We start from the raw sequence: 21,992 nt of genomic DNA, 5'->3' as shown, positions 1-21,992 counted from the left end.
CCGGTATTCACTGACATATTTAACCTGTCCTTAGAACAGTCTGTCATCCCCACCTGTTTGAAAAAGTCCACTATTGTCCCTGTACCCAAAAAATCCACGCCCGCTTGCAACAGCAAACACAATCATTAAGTTTGCTGACGACAGAGCTGTGGTCGGCCTGATCTCTGCAAACGATGAGCGGGCCTACCTGGGAGAGGTAGAGAACCTGGCGCTGTGGTGCCGGGAGAACAGCCTCTCCCTGAATGTCAGCGAAACCAAAGACATTTTTGTGGTTTTTAGGAGGTTGGGGGCTAGGGACTACAGCCCCCTCAGCATTTTTACTTCATTGTACTTTCATTGTACTTTAGTTGTATATTGTATATTTGTATATTATTATTATTATATTGTATATTTGTATTTGTAATACATTTTGTATATATATTTTTTTTACTGTATGAAGCACATTCTCAGGGGCTCATACAGAACCAAGCATTGCACTGTAATGTACATGTACTTTATACGTGACAAATAAAAACAAAGTTGAACTTGAACTAAACACGGCTCAGAATGTCAGAAGGATTTTCTACCAGGATCTTTCATACCATGGTGTTGAGATGGTTCGCTCTGGGTCTGCAAGTGTTGCACGTGGTCATTGTTGTTGTCGAGACGAGGCAACCTAATTTTCCAAATCTTCGCATTTTTGCATTTTGTTTGCATTTTGTACTTTCGTTTTTGTATATTGTATACTTCGTATAGTGTTTGGTCTTTATTATTTAAACTTTTTTGTACTGTATGAAGCACAATCTCAGGGGGGTCATATAGAGCCAAGCATTTCACTGTAATGTACATATACCTTATATGTGACAAATAAAACAAAACTTGAAACTTGAAACACTGGGCTTACACAAAGTGCCATTCTGTTGAGCCTCCACTAGGGGCAGAGTGGCTCATGAGTGAGTGAGTGAGTGAGTGAGTGAGTGAGTGAGTGAGTGAGTGAGTGAGTGAGTGAGTGAGTGAGTGAGTGAGTGAGTGAGTGAGTGAGTGAGTGAGTGAGTGAGTGAGTGAGTGAGTGAGTGAGTGAGTGAGTGAGTGAGTGAGTGAGTGAGTGAGTGAGTGAGTGAGTGAGTGAGTGAGTGAGTGAGTGAGTGAGTGAGTGAGTGAGTGAGTGAGTGAGTAAGTGAGTGACACTGCCGGGCCATAGAGGTGCTTTGCATATAAAAAAAAAACACTTCCCATTGTATGTGTTTTATGCAAGGTGCTTTTACATGCTGTGAAGGCACCATTTCAGTGGTGGACTTATACAGCCCTAAACTTGAATGATGTGCTGTAGAAAGTACACAAGTCCTTTTTTAAAGTAGAAGGATGCTGACACTGGTACATGCCCATGTTGCTCAAATTAACTACTGCAGGGTTATGATTAATGTATTAACCCTTGGGTCTGTGGGATGCATTTTCAATGTTTACTAAAAGAGAAATGGTACCATGAATAATAAATGAATACTTTTCTTTAACCTGACACTTGTTGGCCTTGGCAAATTTTCTGTGATTCATACTGTACCAACTCTGAACTCTGTTACAATACTGTACCAACTCTGAACTCTGTTACAATACTGTACCAACTCTGACCTCTGTTACCATACTGTACCAACTCTGACCTCTGTTACCATACTGTACCAACTCTGAACTCTGTTACCATACTGTACCAACTCTGAACTCTGTTACCATACTGTACCAACTCTGAACTCTGTTACAATACTGTACCAACTCTGACCTCTGTTACAATACTGTACCAACTCTGAACTCTGTTACAATACTGTACCAACTCTGACCTCTGTTACCATACTGTACCAACTCTGACCTCTATTACCATACTGTACCAACTCTGACCTCTGTTACCATACTGTACCAACTCTGACCTCTGTTACCATACTGTACCAACTCTGACCTCTGTTACCATACTGTACCAACTCTGACCTCTGTTACCATACTGTACCAACTCTGACCTCTGTTACCATACTGTACCAACTCTGACCTCTGTTACCATACTGTACCAACTCTGACCTCTGTTACCATACTGTACCAACTCTGACCTCTGTTACCATACTGTACCAACTCTGACCTCTGTTACCATAGTGTACCAACTCTGACCTCTGTTACCATACTGTACCAACTCTGACCTCTGTTACCATACTGTACCAACTCTGAACTCTGTTACAATACTGTACCAACTCTGACCTCTGTTACCATACTGTACCAACTCTGACCTCTGTTACCATACTGTACCAACTCTGACCTCTGTTACCATACTGTACCAACTCTGACCTCTGTTACCATACTGTACCAACTCTGAACTCTGTTACCATACTGCACCAACTCTGACCTCTGTTACCATACTGTACCAACTCTGAACTCTGTTACCATACTGCACCAACTCTGACCTCTGTTACCATACTGTACCAACTCTGACCTCTGTTACCATACTGCACCAACTCTGACCTCTGTTACCATACTGTACCAACTCTGACCTCTGTTACAATACTGTACCAACTCTGACCTCTGTTACCATACTGTACCAACTCTGACCTCTGTTACAATACTGTACCAACTCTGAACTCTGTTACAATACTGTACCAACTCTGAACTCTGTTACCATACTGTACCAACTCTGACCTCTATTACCATACTGTACCAACTCTGACCTCTGTTACAATACTGTACCAACTCTGACCTCTGTTACCATACTGTACCAACTCTGAACTCTGTTACAATACTGTACCAACTCTGACCTCTGTTACAATACTGCACCAACTCTGACCTCTGTTACCATACTGTACCAACTCTGACCTCTGTTACCATACTGTACCAACTCTGACCTCTGTTACCATACTGTACCAACTCTGACCTCTGTTACCATACTGCACCAACTCTGACCTCTGTTACCATACTGTACCAACTCTGACCTCTGTTACCATACTGTACCAACTCTGACCTCTGTTACGATACTGTACCAACTCTGACCTCTATTACCATACTGTACCAACTCTGAACTCTGTTACCATACTGTACCAACTCTGACCTCTGTTGACTATACTCGAGGCCACATGTGTCAGGCCCGTGGGTTAAATCCGGCCTGTCTGGTATTTTCATCCGGCCCCCAGACTGAATTAGTTTATCAATTCATTTTGGCCCGCTGCCTCACCTATAGGTGCAATTCAACTGGCCTGTGATAGAAATCAAGTGCACTTCGCACAAATGTCCAGACTTTTCAAGCAAATGCTGCACCTGCATTGTGTTTTTATTGATAAGGACTATTGGAGGAGGAGCCAATATTTAGCCTTCAGTTGTAGGCTACCTTGTGTTTGTATTTACTTTCATTTAAAAAAAAAAAGCTTGTCAGTCATCCGTTTTCACTCGACTCACGCCGTGGTTTTATTCGGTTGCATCCAATTCTACTTTATCAAGTGGGTTATTGCTAATTCATCATACCTACTGGAAATTATAGTTTTTTGAGCAAGATAAGTGAAAGCTACAGTAGAAAGATATGCTGAGGTGAGAGATATTATTTATGTTTTATTATCCGACTATGCTTTGACTATATCTAGGAGGGAGGACGCAGAAAGACAACATTCACTTGTCTCGTGTTAAAACACTAAAAGAAGAAGTAATATTCCTCTTCTTCACCATCTTCTCCGTCTTCCTCTAAAGTTGAGCTAAACCGTGTATATATGCCTCTGCTTCCAGGCTCAGCAACACCAAGAAGCAAGCGGTGCACACGGTGATGGGCATCTGGATGGTGTCGTTCATCCTCTCCACGCTGCCCGCCGTGGGCTGGCACGACACCATCGACCGCTTCTACACGTCCGACTGCCGCTTCATCGTGACGGAGATCGGCCTGGGCTTCGGCGTGTGTTTCCTGCTGCTGATCGGCGGCAGCGTGGCCATGGGCGTCATCTGCATCGGCATCGCCCTCTTCCAGACCTTCTCCGTCCAGGCGGGCCACAACGCCGACAAGAACAAGTTCAACGTGCCCACCATCGTGGTGGAGGACGCGCAGGGCAAGCGCCGCTCCTCCATCGACGGCTCGGAGCCACTGAAGACGTCGCTGCAGATAACCTACCTGATCAGCGGGATCGTCTTCATCTACGACTTCCTGACCGGCTTCCCCATCCTGGTGAGTTCACGCTTAGTGCTCAAACCCTGCTCCTGGTGAGTTCACGCTTAGTGCTCAAACCCTGCTCCTGGTGAGTTCACGCTTAGTGCTCAAACCCTGCTCCTGGTGAGTTCACGCTTAGTGCTCAAACCCTGCTCCTGGTGAGCTCACGCTTAGTGCTCAAACCCTGCTCCTGGTGAGTTTCACGCTTAGTGCTCAAACCCTGCTCCTGGTGAGTTCACGCTTAGTGCTCAAACCCTGCTCCTGGTGAGTTTCACGCTTAGTGCTCAAACCCTGCTCCTGGTGAGTTCACGCTTAGTGCTCAAGCCCTGCTCCTGGTGAGTTCACGCTTAGTGCTCAAACCCTGCTCCTGGTGAGTTCACGCTTAGTGCTCAAACCCTGCCCCTGGTGAGTTCACGCTTAGTGCTCAAGCCCTGCTCCTGGTGAGTTCACGCTTAGTGCTCAAACCCTGCTCCTGGTGAGTTCACGCTTAGTGCTCAAACCCTGCTCCTGGTGAGTTCACGCTTAGTGCTCAAACCCTGCTCCTGGTGAGTTCACGCTTAGTGCTCAAAGCCCTGCTCCTGGTGAGTTCACGCTTAGTGCTCAAACCCTGCTCCTGGTGAGTTCACGCTTAGTGCTCAAACCCTGCTCCTGGTGAGTTCACGCTTAGTGCTCAAACCCTGCTCCTGGTGAGCTCACGCTTAGTGCTCAAACCCTGCTCCTGGTGAGTTCACGCTTAGTGCTCAAACCCTGCTCCTGGTGAGTTCACGCTTAGTGCTCAAACCCTGCTCCTGGTGAGTTCACGCTTAGTGCTCAAGCCCTGCCCCTGGTGAGTTCACGCTTAGTGCTCAAACCCTGCCCCTGGTGAGTTCACGCTTAGTGCTCAAGCCCTGCTCCTGGTGAGTTCACGCTTAGTGCTCAAACCCTGCTCCTGGTGAGTTCACGCTTAGTGCTCAAGCCCTGCTCCTGGTGAGCTCACGCTTAGTGCTCAAACCCTGCTCCTGGTGAGTTCACGCTTAGTGCTCAAACCCTGCTCCTGGTGAGTTCACGCTTAGTGCTCAAACCCTGCTCCTGGTGAGTTCACACTTAGTGCTCAAACCCTGCTCCTGGTGAGTTCACGCTTAGTGCTCAAACCCTGCTCCTGGTGAGTTCACGCTTAGTGCTCAAACCCTGCTCCTGGTGAGTTCACACTTAGTGCTCAAACCCTGCTCCTGGTGAGTTCACGCTTAGTGCTCAAACCCTGCCCCTGGTGAGTTCACGCTTAGTGCTCAAAGCCCTGCTCCTGGTGAGTTCACACTTAGTGCTCAAACCCTGCTCCTGGTGAGTTCACGCTTAGTGCTCAAACCCTGCTCCTGGTGAGCTCACGCTTAGTGCTCAAACCCTGCTCCTGGTGAGTTCACGCTTAGTGCTCAAACCCTGCTCCTGGTGAGTTCACGCTTAGTGCTCAAACCCTGCTCCTGGTGAGTTCACGCTTAGTGCTCAAACCCTGCTCCTGGTGAGTTCACGCTTAGTGCTCAAACCCTGCCCCTGGTGAGTTCACGCTTAGTGCTCAAAGCCCTGCTCCTGGTGAGTTCACACTTAGTGCTCAAACCCTGCTCCTGGTGAGTTCACGCTTAGTGCTCAAACCCTGCTCCTGGTGAGCTCACGCTTAGTGCTCAAACCCTGCTCCTGGTGAGTTCACGCTTAGTGCTCAAACCCTGCTCCTGGTGAGTTCACGCTTAGTGCTCAAACCCTGCTCCTGGTGAGTTCACGCTTAGTGCTCAAGCCCTGCTCCTGGTGAGTTCACGCTTAGTGCTCAAACCCTGCTCCTGGTGAGCTCACGCTTAGTGCTCAAACCCTGCTCCTGGTGAGTTCACGCTTAGTGCTCAAACCCTGCTCCTGGTGAGCTCACGCTTAGTGCTCAAACCCTGCTCCTGGTGAGTTCACGCTTAGTGCTCAAACCCTGCTCCTGGTGAGTTCACACTTAGTGCTCAAACCATGCTCCTGGTGAGTTCACGCTTAGTGCTCAAACCCTGCTCCTGGTGAGTTCACGCTTAGTGCTCAAACCCTGCTCCTGGTGAGTTCACGCTTAGTGCTCAAGCCCTGCCCCTGGTGAGTTCACGCTTAGTGCTCAAACCCTGCTCCTGGTGAGTTCACGCTTAGTGCTCAAACCCTGCCCCTGGTGAGTTCACGCTTAGTGCTCAAACCCTGCTCCTGGTGAGTTCACGCTTAGTGCTCAAACCCTGCTCCTGGTGAGTTCACGCTTAGTGCTCAAACCCTGCCCCTGGTGAGCTCACGCTTAGTGCTCAAACCCTGCTCCTGGTGAGCTCACGCTTAGTGCTCAAACCCTGCTCCTGGTGAGTTCACACTTAGTGCTCAAACCATGCTCCTGGTGAGTTCACGCTTAGTGCTCAAACCCTGCTCCTGGTGAGCTCACGCTTAGTGCTCAAGCCCTGCTCCTGGTGAGCTCACGCTTAGTGCTCAAACCCTGCTCCTGGTGAGTTCACGCTTAGTGCTCAAACCCTGCTCCTGGTGAGTTCACGCTTAGTGCTCAAGCCCTGCTCCTGGTGAGCTCACGCTTAGTGCTCAAACCCTGCTCCTGGTGAGTTCACGCTTAGTGCTCAAACCCTGCTCCTGGTGAGTTCACGCTTAGTGCTCAAACCCTGCTCCTGGTGAGTTCACGCTTAGTGCTCAAACCCTGCTCCTGGTGAGTTCACGATTAGTGCTCAAACCCTGCTCCTGGTGAGTTCACGCTTAGTGCTCAAACCCTGCTCCTGGTGAGTTCACGCTTAGTGCTCAAACCCTGCTCCTGGTGAGTTCACGCTTAGTGCTCAAACCCTGCTCCTGGTGAGTTCACGCTTAGTGCTCAAACCCTGCCCCTGGTGAGTTCACGCTTAGTGCTCAAACCCTGCTCCTGGTGAGTTCACGCTTAGTGCTCAAACCCTGCTCCTGGTGAGTTCACGCTTAGTGCTCAAACCCTGCTCCTGGTGAGTTCACGCTTAGTGCTCAAACCCTGCCCCTGGTGAGTTCACGCTTAGTGCTCAAACCCTGCTCCTGGTGAGTTCACGCTTAGTGCTCAAACCCTGCCCCTGGTGAGTTCACGCTTAGTGCTCAAAGCCCTGCTCCTGGTGAGTTCACGCTTAGTGCTCAAACCCTGCCCCTGGTGAGTTCACGCTTAGTGCTCAAACCCTGCCCCTGGTGAGTTCACGCTTAGTGCTCAAAGCCCTGCTCCTGGTGAGTTCACGCTTAGTGCTCAAACCCTGCCCCTGGTGAGTTCACGCTTAGTGCTCAAAGCCCTGCTCCTGGTGAGTTCACGCTTAGTGCTCAAACCCTGCTCCTGGTGAGTTCACGCTTAGTGCTCAAACCCTGCTCCTGGTGAGTTCACGCTTAGTGCTCAAGCCCTGCCCCTGGTGAGTTCACGCTTAGTGCTCAAACCCTGCTCCTGGTGAGTTCACGCTTAGTGCTCAAACCCTGCCCCTGGTGAGTTCACGCTTAGTGCTCAAACCCTGCTCCTGGTGAGTTCACGCTTAGTGCTCAAACCCTGCTCCTGGTGAGTTCACGCTTAGTGCTCAAACCCTGCCCCTGGTGAGCTCACGCTTAGTGCTCAAACCCTGCTCCTGGTGAGCTCACGCTTAGTGCTCAAACCCTGCTCCTGGTGAGTTCACACTTAGTGCTCAAACCCTGCTCCTGGTGAGCTCACGCTTAGTGCTCAAACCCTGCTCCTGGTGAGTTCACGCTTAGTGCTCAAACCATGCTCCTGGTGAGTTCACGCTTAGTGCTCAAACCCTGCTCCTGGTGAGTTCACGCTTAGTGCTCAAACCCTGCTCCTGGTGAGTTCACGCTTAGTGCTCAAGCCCTGCCCCTGGTGAGTTCACGCTTAGTGCTCAAACCCTGCTCCTGGTGAGCTCACGCTTAGTGCTCAAACCCTGCTCCTGGTGAGTTCACGCTTAGTGCTCAAACCCTGCTCCTGGTGAGCTCACGCTTAGTGCTCAAACCCTGCTCCTGGTGAGTTCACACTTAGTGCTCAAACCCTGCTCCTGGTGAGTTCACGCTTAGTGCTCAAACCCTGCTCCTGGTGAGTTCACGCTTAGTGCTCAAACCCTGCTCCTGGTGAGTTCACGCTTAGTGCTCAAGCCCTGCCCCTGGTGAGTTCACGCTTAGTGCTCAAACCCTGCTCCTGGTGAGTTCACGCTTAGTGCTCAAACCCTGCCCTGGTGAGTTCACGCTTAGTGCTCAAACCCTGCTCCTGGTGAGTTCACGCTTAGTGCTCAAACCCTGCTCCTGGTGAGTTCACGCTTAGTGCTCAAACCCTGCCCCTGGTGAGCTCACGCTTAGTGCTCAAACCCTGCTCCTGGTGAGCTCACGCTTAGTGCTCAAACCCTGCTCCTGGTGAGTTCACCTTAGTGCTCAAACCATGCTCCTGGTGAGTTCACGCTTAGTGCTCAAACCCTGCTCCTGGTGAGCTCACGCTTAGTGCTCAAGCCCTGCTCCTGGTGACTCACGCTTAGTGCTCAAACCCTGCTCCTGGTGAGTTCACGCTTAGTGCTCAAACCCTGCTCCTGGTGAGTTCACGCTTAGTGCTCAAGCCCTGCTCCTGGTGAGCTCACGCTTAGTGCTCAAACCCTGCTCCTGGTGAGTTCACGCTTAGTGCTCAAACCCTGCTCCTGGTGAGTTCACGCTTAGTGCTCAAACCCTGCTCCTGGTGAGTTCACGCTTAGTGCTCAAACCCTGCTCCTGGTGAGTTCACGCTTAGTGCTCAAACCCTGCTCCTGGTGAGTTCACGCTTAGTGCTCAAACCCTGCTCCTGGTGAGTTCACGCTTAGTGCTCAAACCCTGCTCCTGGTGAGTTCACGCTTAGTGCTCAAACCCTGCTCCTGGTGAGTTCACGCTTAGTGCTCAAACCCTGCCCTGGTGAGTTCACGCTTAGTGCTCAAACCCTGCTCCTGGTGAGTTCACGCTTAGTGCTCAAACCCTGCTCCTGGTGAGTTCACGCTTAGTGCTCAAACCCTGCTCCTGGTGAGTTCACGCTTAGTGCTCAAACCCTGCTCCTGGTGAGTTCACGCTTAGTGCTCAAACCCTGCTCCTGGTGAGTTCACGCTTAGTGCTCAAACCCTGCTCCTGGTGAGTTCACGCTTAGTGCTCAAACCCTGCTCCGGGTGAGTTCACGCTTAGTGCTCAAACCCTGCCCCTGGTGAGTTCACGCTTAGTGCTCAAACCCTGCTCCTGGTGAGTTCACGCTTAGTGCTCAAACCCTGCTCCTGGTGAGTTCACGCTTAGTGCTCAAACCCTGCTCCTGGTGAGTTCACGCTTAGTGCTCAAACCCTGCCCCTGGTGAGTTCACGCTTAGTGCTCAAACCCTGCTCCTGGTGAGTTCACGCTTAGTGCTCAAACCCTGCCCCTGGTGAGTTCACGCTTAGTGCTCAAACCCTGCCCCTGGTGAGCTCACGATTAGTGCTCAAACCCTGCCCCTGGTGAGCTCACGCTTAGTGCTCAAACCCTGCCCCTGGTGAGTTCACGCTTAGTGCTCAAACCCTGCCCCTGGTGAGCTCACGCTTAGTGCTCAAACCCTGCCCCTGGTGAGTTCACGCTTAGTGCTCAAACCCTGCCCCTGGTGAGCTCACGCTTAGTGCTCAAACCCTGCCCCTGGTGAGTTCACGCTTAGTGCTCAAACCCTGCTCCTGGTGAGTTCACGCTTAGTGCTCAAACCCTGCTCCTGGTGAGTTCACGCTTAGTGCTCAAACCCTGCTCCTGGTGAGTTCACGCTTAGTGCTCAAACCCTGCTCCTGGTGAGTTCACACTTAGTGCTCAAACCCTGCTCCTGGTGAGTTCACGCTTAGTGCTCAAACCCTGCTCCTGGTGAGTTCACGCTTAGTGCTCAAACCCTGCTCCAGGTGAGTTCACGCTTAGTGCTCAAACCCTGCTCCGGGTGAGTTCACGCTTAGTGCTCAAACCCTGCCCCTGGTGAGTTCACGCTTAGTGCTCAAACCCTGCTCCTGGTGAGTTCACGCTTAGTGCTCAAACCCTGCTCCTGGTGAGTTCACGCTTAGTGCTCAAACCCTGCTCCTGGTGAGTTCACGCTTAGTGCTCAAACCCTGCTCCTGGTGAGTTCACGCTTAGTGCTCAAACCCTGCTCCTGGTGAGTTCACGCTTAGTGCTCAAACCCTGCCCCTGGTGAGCTCACACTTAGTGCTCAAACCCTGCTCCTGGTGAGTTTACACTTAGTGCTCAAACCCTGCCCCTGGTGAGTTCACGCTTAGTGCTCAAACCCTGCTCCTGGTGAGTTCACGCTTAGTGCTCAAACCCTGCTCCTGGTGAGTTCACGCTTAGTGCTCAAACCCTGCTCCTGGTGAGTTCACGCTTAGTGCTCAAACCCTGCCCCTGGTGAGCTCACGCTTAGTGCTCAAGCCCTGCTCCTGGTGAGTTCACGCTTAGTGCTCAAACCCTGCTCCTGGTGAGTTCACGCTTAGTGCTCAAACCCTGCTCCTGGTGAGTTCACGCTTAGTGCTCAAACCCTGCTCCTGGTGAGTTCACGCTTAGTGCTCAAACCCTGCTCCTGGTGAGTTCACGCTTAGTGCTCAAACCCTGCTCCTGGTGAGTTCACGCTTAGTGCTCAAACCCTGCTCCTGGTGAGTTCACGCTTAGTGCTCAAACCCTGCCCCTGGTGAGTTCACGCTTAGTGCTCAAACCCTGCTCCTGGTGAGTTCACGCTTAGTGCTCAAACCCTGCCCCTGGTGAGCTCACGCTTAGTGCTCAAGCCCTGCTCCTGGTGAGTTCACGCTTAGTGCTCAAACCCTGCTCCTGGTGAGTTCACGCTTAGTGCTCAAACCCTGCTCCTGGTGAGTTCACGCTTAGTGCTCAAACCCTGCCCCTGGTGAGTTCACGCTTAGTGCTCAAACCCTGCTCCTGGTGAGTTCACGCTTAGTGCTCAAACCCTGCCCCTGGTGAGTTCACGCTTAGTGCTCAAACCCTGCTCCTGGTGAGTTCACGCTTAGTGCTCAAACCCTGCTCCTGGTGAGTTCACGCTTAGTGCTCAAACCCTGCTCCTGGTGAGTTCACGCTTAGTGCTCAAACCCTGCTCCTGGTGAGTTCACGCTTAGTGCTCAAACCCTGCTCCTGGTGAGTTCACGCTTAGTGCTCAAACCCTGCCCCTGGTGAGCTCACGCTTAGTGCTCAAACCCTGCTCCTGGTGAGTTTACACTTAGTGCTCAAACCCTGCCCCTGGTGAGTTCACGCTTAGTGCTCAAACCCTGCTCCTGGTGAGTTCACGCTTAGTGCTCAAACCCTGCTCCTGGTGAGTTCACGCTTAGTGCTCAAACCCTGCTCCTGGTGAGTTCACGCTTAGTGCTCAAACCCTGCCCCTGGTGAGCTCACGCTTAGTGCTCAAGCCCTGCTCCTGGTGAGTTCACACTTAGTGCTCAAACCCTGCTCCTGGTGAGTTCACGCTTAGTGCTCAAACCCTGCTCCTGGTGAGTTCACGCTTAGTGCTCGAACCCTGCTCCTGGTGAGTTCACGCTTAGTGCTCAAACCCTGCTCCTGGTGAGTTCACGCTTAGTGCTCAAACCCTGCTCCTGGTGAGTTCACGCTTAGTGCTCAAACCCTGCTCCTGGTGAGTTCACGCTTAGTGCTCAAACCCTGCCCCTGGTGAGTTCACGCTTAGTGCTCAAACCCTGCTCCTGGTGAGTTCACGCTTAGTGCTCAAACCCTGCCCCTGGTGAGTTCACGCTTAGTGCTCAAACCCTGCTCCTGGTGAGTTCACGCTTAGTGCTCAAACCCTGCTCCTGGTGAGTTCACGCTTAGTGCTCAAACCCTGCTCCTGGTGAGTTCACGCTTAGTGCTCAAACCCTGCTCCTGGTGAGCTCACACTTAGTGCTCAAACCCTGCTCCTGGTGAGTTCACGCTTAGTGCTCAAACCCTGCTCCTGGTGAGTTCACGCTTAGAGGCGAATTCACAAAGGGATCACGCAGCTTTTTCTGACGCTATGCCTGTGCAAATAGCTCTGAAACACAGTTTGCTATTCACAAAGCTTGCGCAAATGATTGACTGCACTCACGTTCCAATTGTACCACCAAGCGAAAACGAACATGTTTTTAGAAATAGGAAACAAGCGTATTCAATCAACACCCAGGTAGTGCAACGTCAGTAATATATTGACGAATGTGGTTGGCAAATTCCCTCTGTGCACGACAGCTAAATTCTTATACGGAATGATGCAAGACATGGATGACACAAATGTTTGTGCTGTAATATTCATTGCAAATGCGTGGGGGAAAGTATGTGCTTTTATATAGGTGACGGCGGCTACCAACTCCAGCTATGGCTGATGACTCCCGTGCGTAATCCTGCCAACGTTGGAGAGGCTGCGTACAATCTGGCTCACATCAGAATGCACGGTGTGATCGAGCGCACATTTGGCATCTTAAAAAGCGGGTTTAGATGCCTGGATCGTAGCGGTGGGGCAATGCTATATAGTCCCCCCGAAGCACATCACTCCTTTGGGTGCTGGGTTAGGTAATAATCACAATAAAGAGAATAGAACCCGCACACTCATATGCTCCAGAATACACGTTTAATTCATAACGTTTCATCAGGTCCATGAGGAGTAGATGCTGGAAACACGGTCAATGAAACGTTTATTATGGAATATATGATAATGCGGGTTATATTCTCTTAACTAAACCTTAATTTCTCACTCAAAAAAGATTCATAGCAGGGCGGCTGGGTGGCGCAGCGAACATTGCGCTCGTCACCAACGCAAGAGACACCGGGTTCGAATCCGGCTGTCGGCGTTGCCTCCGGCTTGGGCCGGCCGTCATACTAACTCAATTGGCAGAGTTAGCGGGTGGAAGTCGATGGATGGTAATCTGGACGTTGTGGACAGCGACTCCTACAGGTCGGTTGGGGGACGCCTGCACAGCAGAGACAGGAAATGGCGGGGGTAGTGTGACCTCCCACACGTTACACCCCGCCAATGAGAGTCCGCGCTGGCAGGTGAAAAGATGCTGCTGGCTGTCTCCTATGTCTCGGAGGAAGCATCTGATAGACTTCAGGGCTCCCTAGACTGACCAGTGGGGGGCACATGCGAGCAACGACCAGGAAGGGGAGGGGGGGAATTGACATAACGACTAAATTGGGATGGGAGAAAAACACAGAAAAACAGGAGGAGAAAAAGTGGATACAAAAAATAAAGAAAAATACTTGAGTAACACGTTTTTCTACAACTCAAGTTCAGACCTATGTTACTCTATTACGTTAGCACTAAAAGTGAATTTTTTTCTGGAATCAGAAACTTCAGAATGTCATGCATGTGCTATAAGTATAAAGTATGTTGTTTTTGTTTGCAAAAAAAGTATGCAGTCCTCATTTCAAGTAAAAAAGAATTGCCACTTTTCTGCCCGCTTGATAAGAGGTTAAATCCACACTTAACTGTAAATTGCTGTGTTTCCTATATCACTCTATTGAACACACTTGACTACAGTCATTTTCATTATTTAACCCTACTGCCATCATGCTTATAGAAACAGAGAGCAGCTGGATGATTAAATGAGCTGCAGTTGATATGCAGAGGAGCCATGTATGCAGAACTAGTTTGGTGTGGCAACACATAGTGTGCTCTAATTTCATCTTTTGTGGCCTCTCTCACCTCCATTGTCCTTGGATGTGTCCAGGCTTGAGTAGTTCCAGAAGAATGGCCCTCTTTTTGCTTGGCTGGTTTTAATAACTTTACAGTGGCCAGAGCAGCTGAGGAACTCAGGGAAGGCTATTCTATATTTCAAAACAGAATGACGAATCATCAGAATGCCAAGAGTCCATTAACAGTTTGTGGTCCAAGGCAAGAGGCTGCAGACATGGCTTCTTCTCCCTTTTGTGCATGCACTGCATGTTGTAACTTAATAGGCCAGGTTACATGATTAATGTGTCTTGTTTAAAACCCTTATGCCCCCCTAACGATTTTGCAGAGTTGTCACCTTAGTGCATGAAAAGATTGCATCACGTTCAAGGTCATAAAAACCTTAATTTGTAATATTTCGTTCCAATTCTTTTTTTATGAATACCACTATGAACCTAACTCAACATATCTATCAAAGATTCCAAATATTTCCGTTTGTAGGGTTATGGTTAGGGTTAGGGTTAGGGTTGGGGTTAGGGTTAGGGTTAGGGTTGGGGTTAGGGTTAGGGTTAGGGTTAGGGTTGGGGTTAGGGTTAGGGTTAGGGTTAGGGGACTGTTGAGCAAGTGTTGGGGTGGGCACGGGCACAGGGATGAGATTTTACCTTCTCCTTTTTTTCTTTTTTTTTATTTATCTTTTTCCCCCTCCATTTTCCTCCGATTTTCTCCCATCCCAATGTTAGTCGTATGCCAATTCCCAGTCCCTTCCTGGTCGCTGCGCACTTACCCCCCACAGTCAGATCATCTGGGAGAGTGGAGGCTATCACATGCTTCCTCCTACACACGTCCAGCCAATCACCGCTTCTTTTCACCTGGCAGCGCGGATTCTCATCGAGAGGGCGTAGCGTGTGGGAGGACCACACTATCCCCCTCAAGTCCTATCCGCGCTTAGCAGGCGCCCCGACCGAACTGTAGGAGTCGCTGTTTACAACGACCCGGACCCACCCCGCCAGCTTCTCCCACCCTCTAATACAGCCAATTGTATTAGTGCAGACGGCCAGCCAAGCTGGTGACAACCCCGGAGCTGTGAGCTGGATTCGAACAGGCGAATCCAGCTCACAGCTCCGGGGTTGGTGACGAACGCAATCTCCGCTCGGCCACCTAACCGCCCGATTTTACCTTCTCCTAATCTTTCTGTCTGGGTAACCCTAACCCTAACCCTAACCCTAACCCTAATGGGAAGAAAAAAAACACCAAGGTTTTTGCCAGGCTAAAGTGTATAACTTTTCTTTTAGAGGTATTCTAATGATGATCCTTTTATATATTGAATATATATCAAAGATGACCAATCTGACCCAATTTCATGACATAATAATCAACACAGCCATCGTTGTACACAGAAACACAAATACATATAGGCAAAAAACACAAAATAGTCGCTAAGGGGGCAGAAGGGTTAAGACCATCAACAATGTACTTAATGCACCACTGACTACCTGTGTGGAGGCCTCTCGTGCTGCCTGTGAAGGTTTCCTTAACTTCTTCATTGATAAGGTATCCACCATTATGGCTTTTATTTCACCTCCTGCTCATGACCCCTCCGTTTTTCTCCCCAGCCCCGCTGTATTTGACACATTTGTGCCCATGACGCTGTCTTCCTTACATTGGCAAAATGAACTGTTTTTGTGTTAGGCTTGAGGACTCTGTGTCCTCTACTGCCTCCCTATTGTATGGTGTCCCCCAGGGCTCGATACTTGGCACTGTCCTTTTCTATATTTATTTATTGCCCCTTGGTTCCATCCTCAGAAAGCACAGCATCCCTTTTCCCTCCCAGGCAGCGTGTCGATGTGTCCTTGAGCAAGACACTTAACCCCTAATTGCTCCCCATGAGCAGGTTGGCACCTTGCATGGTTGCCTCCGCCGTCGGTGTGTGAATGTGAGAGTGAATGTGTGAGTGAATGGGTCAAATGTGAGTAACAAATTGTAAAGCGCTTTGGATAACAGCGCTATGTAAAAAGCAGCCATTTACCATTTACAGAGTATGGGCAGGGGTGCAATGGTTTCCTTTTTGTGAATGTCTGCATTATATGTATTATAACAGGCAGAGTCCAGTTTCAGCTGTGCTTGCATGTTCTGAGTCAGAGGTCACAGACGTGGGCAGTGTGTCTGTCTGCATTATGTGTTATTGTTCTTGTCTGCAGATTCTCAATACAACTAAATAATAGATAGGTTGCAGTGGCCCATGGCGGCTGAGGAAAGCAGAAAAAGCTATTTTACACTTAATAGAATCACAAATAGCGACCAGAGTGTAATTTCAGCAGGGTTTTGTGGCCTGAGGTATAGAAGCCACAAATGTGGGCCTGGCTTCCCAGATGTACAGTATTTCAGCTCTGGGCTATGTCGCCACCTGAGCCTCTCACCCTGCCTGAGATGCCTGCTTGTTTGAGATTTGTTGAGCAGCGTCCAGCGTAGGGATGTGGCCGTCCTTTTTCAAATGCCCCTGCTTGTACTTGAGACTTAAAGTCTAAGTTTGACTGTCCGCCATTACCAGAGATTGTCCCCGTCTTTAACACATATTATGTACATAGACCGTGTATGAAGTGTATGTTTTGGTAGATCTCAGTCTACCTTTCACACTGCCCTTGATGTTGACATGGGGTGGAAATATACTCCATGAGACTTGAAAGTCACTAGGCATAGGTCATTTACCCTTGTTAAAATCACCATGCCTTTTAGTTTGCTAATGTTACTATATTACTCTACCGCAAGCCATTCAAATTCAAACAGTTTTCAAGGACTATTTCTATCCTCTTTTCAACATCAATGGAATTTAGGGGGAGACTGCTAATCTCTGGTGAAAAGACAATATTAGACTGATCTGGTGCTTTAAGAATAAACAATGACAACATTTCTCCACAACTCAACAGAGGTAGGGGCAACTCAGCACACAAGGATTCAATGTCCCCGATGACATCACTGGTGGCCATATTCAAACTCATTTACTCTCAATAACTGTCAAATAAAATGAATGTGGGAAAAACTGAGTTTTCGGATGTGTTTGACATCATGTGCAAAAGAAATCAGCAGTTTTTTGGTGGAGTGCCCCTTTAAGAAAGCGTGATGGCGCTTGATGGCTTGATGGTGCCAGGTGAAGCCAGGTGAATCAGGCAGTAAGAGGCCAGGTGAATCAGGCAGTAAGAGGCCAGGTGAATCAGGCAGTAAGAGGCCAGGTGAATCAGGCAGTAACATTTACATTTACATTTAGTCATTTAGCTGACGCTTTTATCCAAAGCGACTTACAAGTTCTGTACGACAAGCCATCAGGAAGGGCACAACTCTATCAGCTGAGCAACAATGTTCATCAAAGTGTTGAGTGCTACAGTGTAGGTTAGTTTATTAGGACAAGTGCATGACAGTACGGTTAGTTAGGGTTAGATTTTTTTTTTTTTTTTTTTTTTTTTTTCCTTTTTTTTTTTTTAATTCAGATAATGGTTGAAGAAGTGCGTCTTTAGTCGACGGCGAAAGATTGGACGTGATTCGGCTGTCCTAACTGGGGTGGGTAGTTCATTCCACCATTGTGGGGCAAGGACTGAGAATAGGCGACTTCTCTTTGATGACCCTCCCGGAGCTTGGATAGGAGTAGGTCTGAGGCGGCCAGAAGATGCAGAGCGTAGGGGTCTTGAGGGTGTGTAGTTAGAGACCATTGACCGGAGGTAGGCGGGAGCGGTTCCCTTTGCCGCACGGTATGCTAGGTCGAGGGCCTTGAAGCGGATTCGTGCAGCAATGGGGAGCCAGTGCAGGTCCCTAAGAAGTGGGGTGACATGGGCCGACTTCGGTAGGTTTGAGATCAGGCGGGCCGCTGCGTTCTGAATGAGTTGAAGAGGCTTAGTGGCAGTGGCCGGGAGGCCAGCGAGCAGTGCATTGCAGTAGTCGAGGCGGGAGATGACTGTTGATTGGACGAGGAGTTGGGTGGCTTCTTTTGTCAGGAAGGGGCGTATCCTTCTGACGTTGCTCAGGAGGAATCGGCAGGTTCTGGTCGTCGCTGCGATGTGAGCAGAGAAGTTCAACTGGTCGTCGAGGACAACACCAAGGTTCTTGGCGGTCGGGGACGCAGTCACAGCTGCATTCTCGACTGTGATTGAAAGGTCGGTTAGGGGGGAGGATTTGGCCGGCAGGTGGAGCAATTCTGTTTTGCTTAGGTTCAGTTTGAGGTGGTTGGACGTCATCCAGGCTGAGATGTCGGACAGACAGGCCGAGATCCGCACAGAGACGTGGATATCTGAGGGAGGGAAGGAGAGGAAGAGTTGAGTATCGTCGGCATAACAATGGTAGGAGAAGCCATGAGACGTGATAATGTTACCCAGTGATTTAGTGTAGAGGGAGAAGAGAAGGGGTCCTAAAACCGAGCCCTGGGGGACACCCGTCCGCAGGGGGCGGGTGGCCGACAGGGTCCCTCTCCATGACACTTGGTAGGAGCGGTCATTGAGGTATGATGACAGCCATGTCAGCGCAGAGCCAGCCACTCCCATTCCTGCGAGGGCCGCAAGGAGGATCTGGTGGTTGACTGTGTCGAAGGCTGCAGATAGATCTAGGAGAATCAGGACAGAGGAGAGGCCTTTCGCTTTTGCTAAGTGAAGTGCCTCTGTGACCGCAATGAGGGCTGTCTCTGTGGAGTGACCAGTCCTGAAGCCTGACTGATTAGGGTCTAGGAGGTCATTCTGTAAGAGATAAGTAGTAAGTTGGTTGGATACAGCACGTTCAAGTGTTTTAGAAAGGAAGGAGAGAAGAGAGACAGGACGGTAGTTGCCTATGACAGTAGGGTTCAGGGTTGGTTTTTTTATGAGCGGCGTGACTCTGGCTTGTTTTAGGGAGGTGGGGACCACCCCCGAGTTGAGTGAGGAGTTGATGGTTGCAGTTAGGAATGGGAGGATGTCTGGTGCTATGGTCTGGAGGAGTGGGGAGGGTAGCTGGTCCAGCTGGCAAGTAGTCGGACGGTTTGACGTTACCAGTGTCAGGGTCTCTGCTTCTGTAATGGGAGAGAAAGATGACAGAGTGAAGGATGAGGTTCTCGATTCAGCATTTGGAATGGGTGGGGGTTGGGAGAAGGAGCTGCGGATGTTCTCCACTTTTTCCTCAAAGAAGATCGCAAAGTCTTCGGCAGAGAAAGATGAGGGAGGGGGGGGGTGGGGGGGGAGTGAGGAGGGAGGACATGGTAGCATGCAGTTTGCGAAGATTCTTGGCAGAGGCCTCGATCCTATGGTGGAAGAAAGAAGCTTTGGCATTAGTGATGGTTTTGGAGAATGTTAACAAGAGGTTGTGATATGTGTCGATGTCAGCAGTGAGGCGTGACTTTCTATACTTCCTTTCAGCTGCTCTCAGGACCTGTCTTTGTTCTCTCACTGGATCTGTCAGCCATGGACTGGGTGGGGAACGGCGGGCAGGTTTCTCAACGAGGGGACAGAGCTTGTCGAAGGAGGTTGCCAGGGCTGAAAGGAGGGTGGAGGTTGCCATCTCTGTGGAGAGAGCAGAGAAGGTGTCACTCAAAGGTAGAGCGGATAGTATGTCAGAGGAGAGGGTGGAGGGGGATAGGGAGGGCAGGTTGCGTCTGAGTGAGACTGTTTGAGTTGGGGTGAAGACCTTTCGGTTAAGCATGAGAGTTAGTGAGAAGGATATGAAGGAATGGTCAGATACATGTAGGGGAGTTACCGTGGTGTTAATGATGCTGGAGTTACGGGAAAATATGAGATCCAAGGAGTTGCCTGCTTTGTGGGTGGGAGGCATGGCAGTGGGAGTCAGGTCAAACGATTGTAGGAGGGAGACTACTATGACTGACTGAGATGAGTCAGGCAGGTTGAAGTCGCCCAGTAGAAGGAGAGGGGTACCATCTTCCGGTAAGGAGCTAAGAAGCATGTCCAGCTCATCTGTGAAGTGATCGAGCGGACCTGGAGGGCGGTAGAGTGTAACAATGGTGAGATTGAAAGGATTAGAGACAGATACTGCATGATATTCGAGAGAGGAGAGTGACAGTTCTGGGAGTGGTGTTACGTTTGTAGCCCATGAAGGAGATGTCATGAGGGCAGTGCCTCCACCCCGTCTGGAAGGTCGAGGTGTGTGAGTGAAGTTATAGTTTGTAGATAATGCTGCAGGTGTTGATGAGTTATTGGGGGTTATCCAGGTCTCAGTTAGAGCCAGGAGCTGCAGATTTAGACTATGGGCGTAGGCAGTAATGAAGTCAGCTTTCTTGACTGCTGATTGACAATTCCATAAGCCTCCCCGTACTGTGACAGTAAGAGGCCAGGTGAATCAGGTAGTAAGAGGCCAGGTGAATCAGGCAGTAAGAGGCCAGGTGGATCAGGCAGTAAGAGGCCACAGGTGAATCAGGTAGTAAGAGGCCAGGTGGATCAGGCAGTAAGAGGCCACAGGTGAATCAGGTAGTAAGAGGCCAGGTGAATCAGGTAGTAAGAGGCCAGGTGAATCAGGCAGTAAGAGGCCAGGTGAATCAGGTAGTAAGAGGCCACAGGTGAATCAGGTAGTAAGAGGCCAGGTGAATCAGGTAGTAAGAGGCCAGGTGAATCAGGTAGTAAGAGGCCAGGTGAATCAGGTAGTAAGAGGCCAGGTGAATCAGGCAGTAAGAGGCCAGGTGAATCAGGTAGTAAGAGGCCAGGTGAATCAGGTAGTAAGAGGCCAGGTGAATCAGGTAGTAAGAGGCCACAGGTGAATCAGGTAGTAAGAGGCCAGGTGAATCAGGCAGTAAGAGGCCAGGTGAATCAGGTATTAAGAGGCCAGGTGAATCAGGCAGTAAGAGGCCAGGTGAATCAGGTAGTAAGAGGCCACAGGTGAATCAGGTATTAAGAGGCCAGGTGAATCAGGCAGTAAGAGGCCAGGTGAATCAGGTAGTAAGAGGCCAGGTGAATCAGGCAGTAAGAGGCCAGGTGAATCAGGTAGTAAGAGACCACAGGTGAATCAGGCAATAAGAGGCCAGGTGAATCAGGTAGTAAGAGTCCAGGTGAATCAGGCAGTAAGAGGCCACAGGTGAATCAGGCAGTAAGAGGCTACAGGTGAATCAGGTAGTAAGAGGCCAGGTGAATCAGGCAGTAAGAGGCTACAGGTGAATCAGGCAGTAAGAGGCCAGGTGAATCAGGTAGTAAGAGGCCAGGTGAATCAGGCAGTAAGAGGCCAGGTGAATCAGGCAGTAAGAGACCAGGTGGATCAGGCAGTAAGAGGCCAGGTGAATCAGGTAGTAAGAGGCCAGGTGAATCAGGCAGTAAGAGGCCACAGGTGAATCAGGCAGTAAGAGACCAGGTGAATCAGGCAGTACGAGGCCAGGTGGATCAGGCAGTAAGAGGCCAGGTGAATCAGGCAGTAAGAGGCCAGGTGGATCAGGCAGTAAGAGGCCAGGTGAATCAGGCAGTAAGAGGCCAGGTGAATCAGGCAGTACGAGGCCAGGTGAATCAGGCAGTAAGAGGCCAGGTGAATCAGGCAGTACGAGGCCAGGTGGATCAGGCAGTAAGAGGCCAGGTGGATCAGGCAGTAAGAGGCCAGGTGAATCAGGTAGTAAGAGGCCACAGGTGAATCAGGCAGTAAGAGGCCAGGTGAATCAGGCAGTAAGAGGCCAGGTGAATCAGGTAGTACGAGGCCACAGGTGAATCAGGCAGTAAGAGGCCAGGTGAATCAGGCAGTAAGAGGCCAGGTGAATCAGGTAGTAAGAGGCCAGGTGAATCAGGCAGTACGAGGCCAGGTGAATCAGGCAGTAAGAGGCCACAGGTGAATCAGGTAGTAAGAGGCCAGGTGAATCAGGCAGTACGAGGCCAGGTGAATCAGGCAGTAAGAGGCCAGGTGAATCAGGCAGTAAGAGGCCAGGTGAATCAGGCAGTAAGAGGCCAGGTGAATCAGGCAGTACGAGGCCAGGTGAATCAGGCAGTACGAGGCCACAGGTGAATCAGGCAGTAAGAGGCCAGGTGAATCAGGTAGTAAGAGGCCAGGTGAATCAGGCAGTAAGAGGCCAGGTGAATCAGGCAGTAAGAGGCCAGGTGAATCAGGCAGTAAGAGGCCAGGTGAATCAGGCAGTAAGAGGCCAGGTGAATCAGGCAGTAAGAGGCCAGGTGAATCAGGCAGTAAGAGGCCAGGTGAATCAGGCAGTAAGAGGCCAGGTGAATCAGGCAGTAAGAGGCCAGGTGAATCAGGTAGGGCAGTGACAGGCTCTTCTTAGAATTAACTGAACTAGGAGGCCAGCAGACATAAGCACTATGGCTCCATTCACTTCCGTTGCATTTGGTTCAC

At 50.1% G+C, this 21,992-nt stretch overlaps 1 protein-coding gene across 1 annotated transcript in view; it reads left to right on the top strand.

Moving 5' to 3' along the window:
- Positions 1–21,992, top strand: part of gpr153 (G protein-coupled receptor 153) — a 61,323-nt gene that overhangs the window by 16,953 nt on the left and 22,378 nt on the right. Inside the window, 1 exon segment of the mRNA XM_084333089.1 lies at positions 3,721–4,150. Within this exon segment, the coding sequence (XP_084189215.1) occupies positions 3,721–4,150 (430 nt within the window).

Source organism: Notolepis coatsorum (genome assembly GCF_963971535.1).
Source record: "Notolepis coatsorum genome assembly, chromosome: 17".
In the NCBI taxonomy this organism is placed as follows: domain Eukaryota; kingdom Metazoa; phylum Chordata; class Actinopteri; order Aulopiformes; family Paralepididae; genus Notolepis; species Notolepis coatsorum.
The sequence above is the reverse complement of the archived record's forward strand: the minus strand, read 5'-3'. Positions and strand labels throughout refer to the sequence as shown.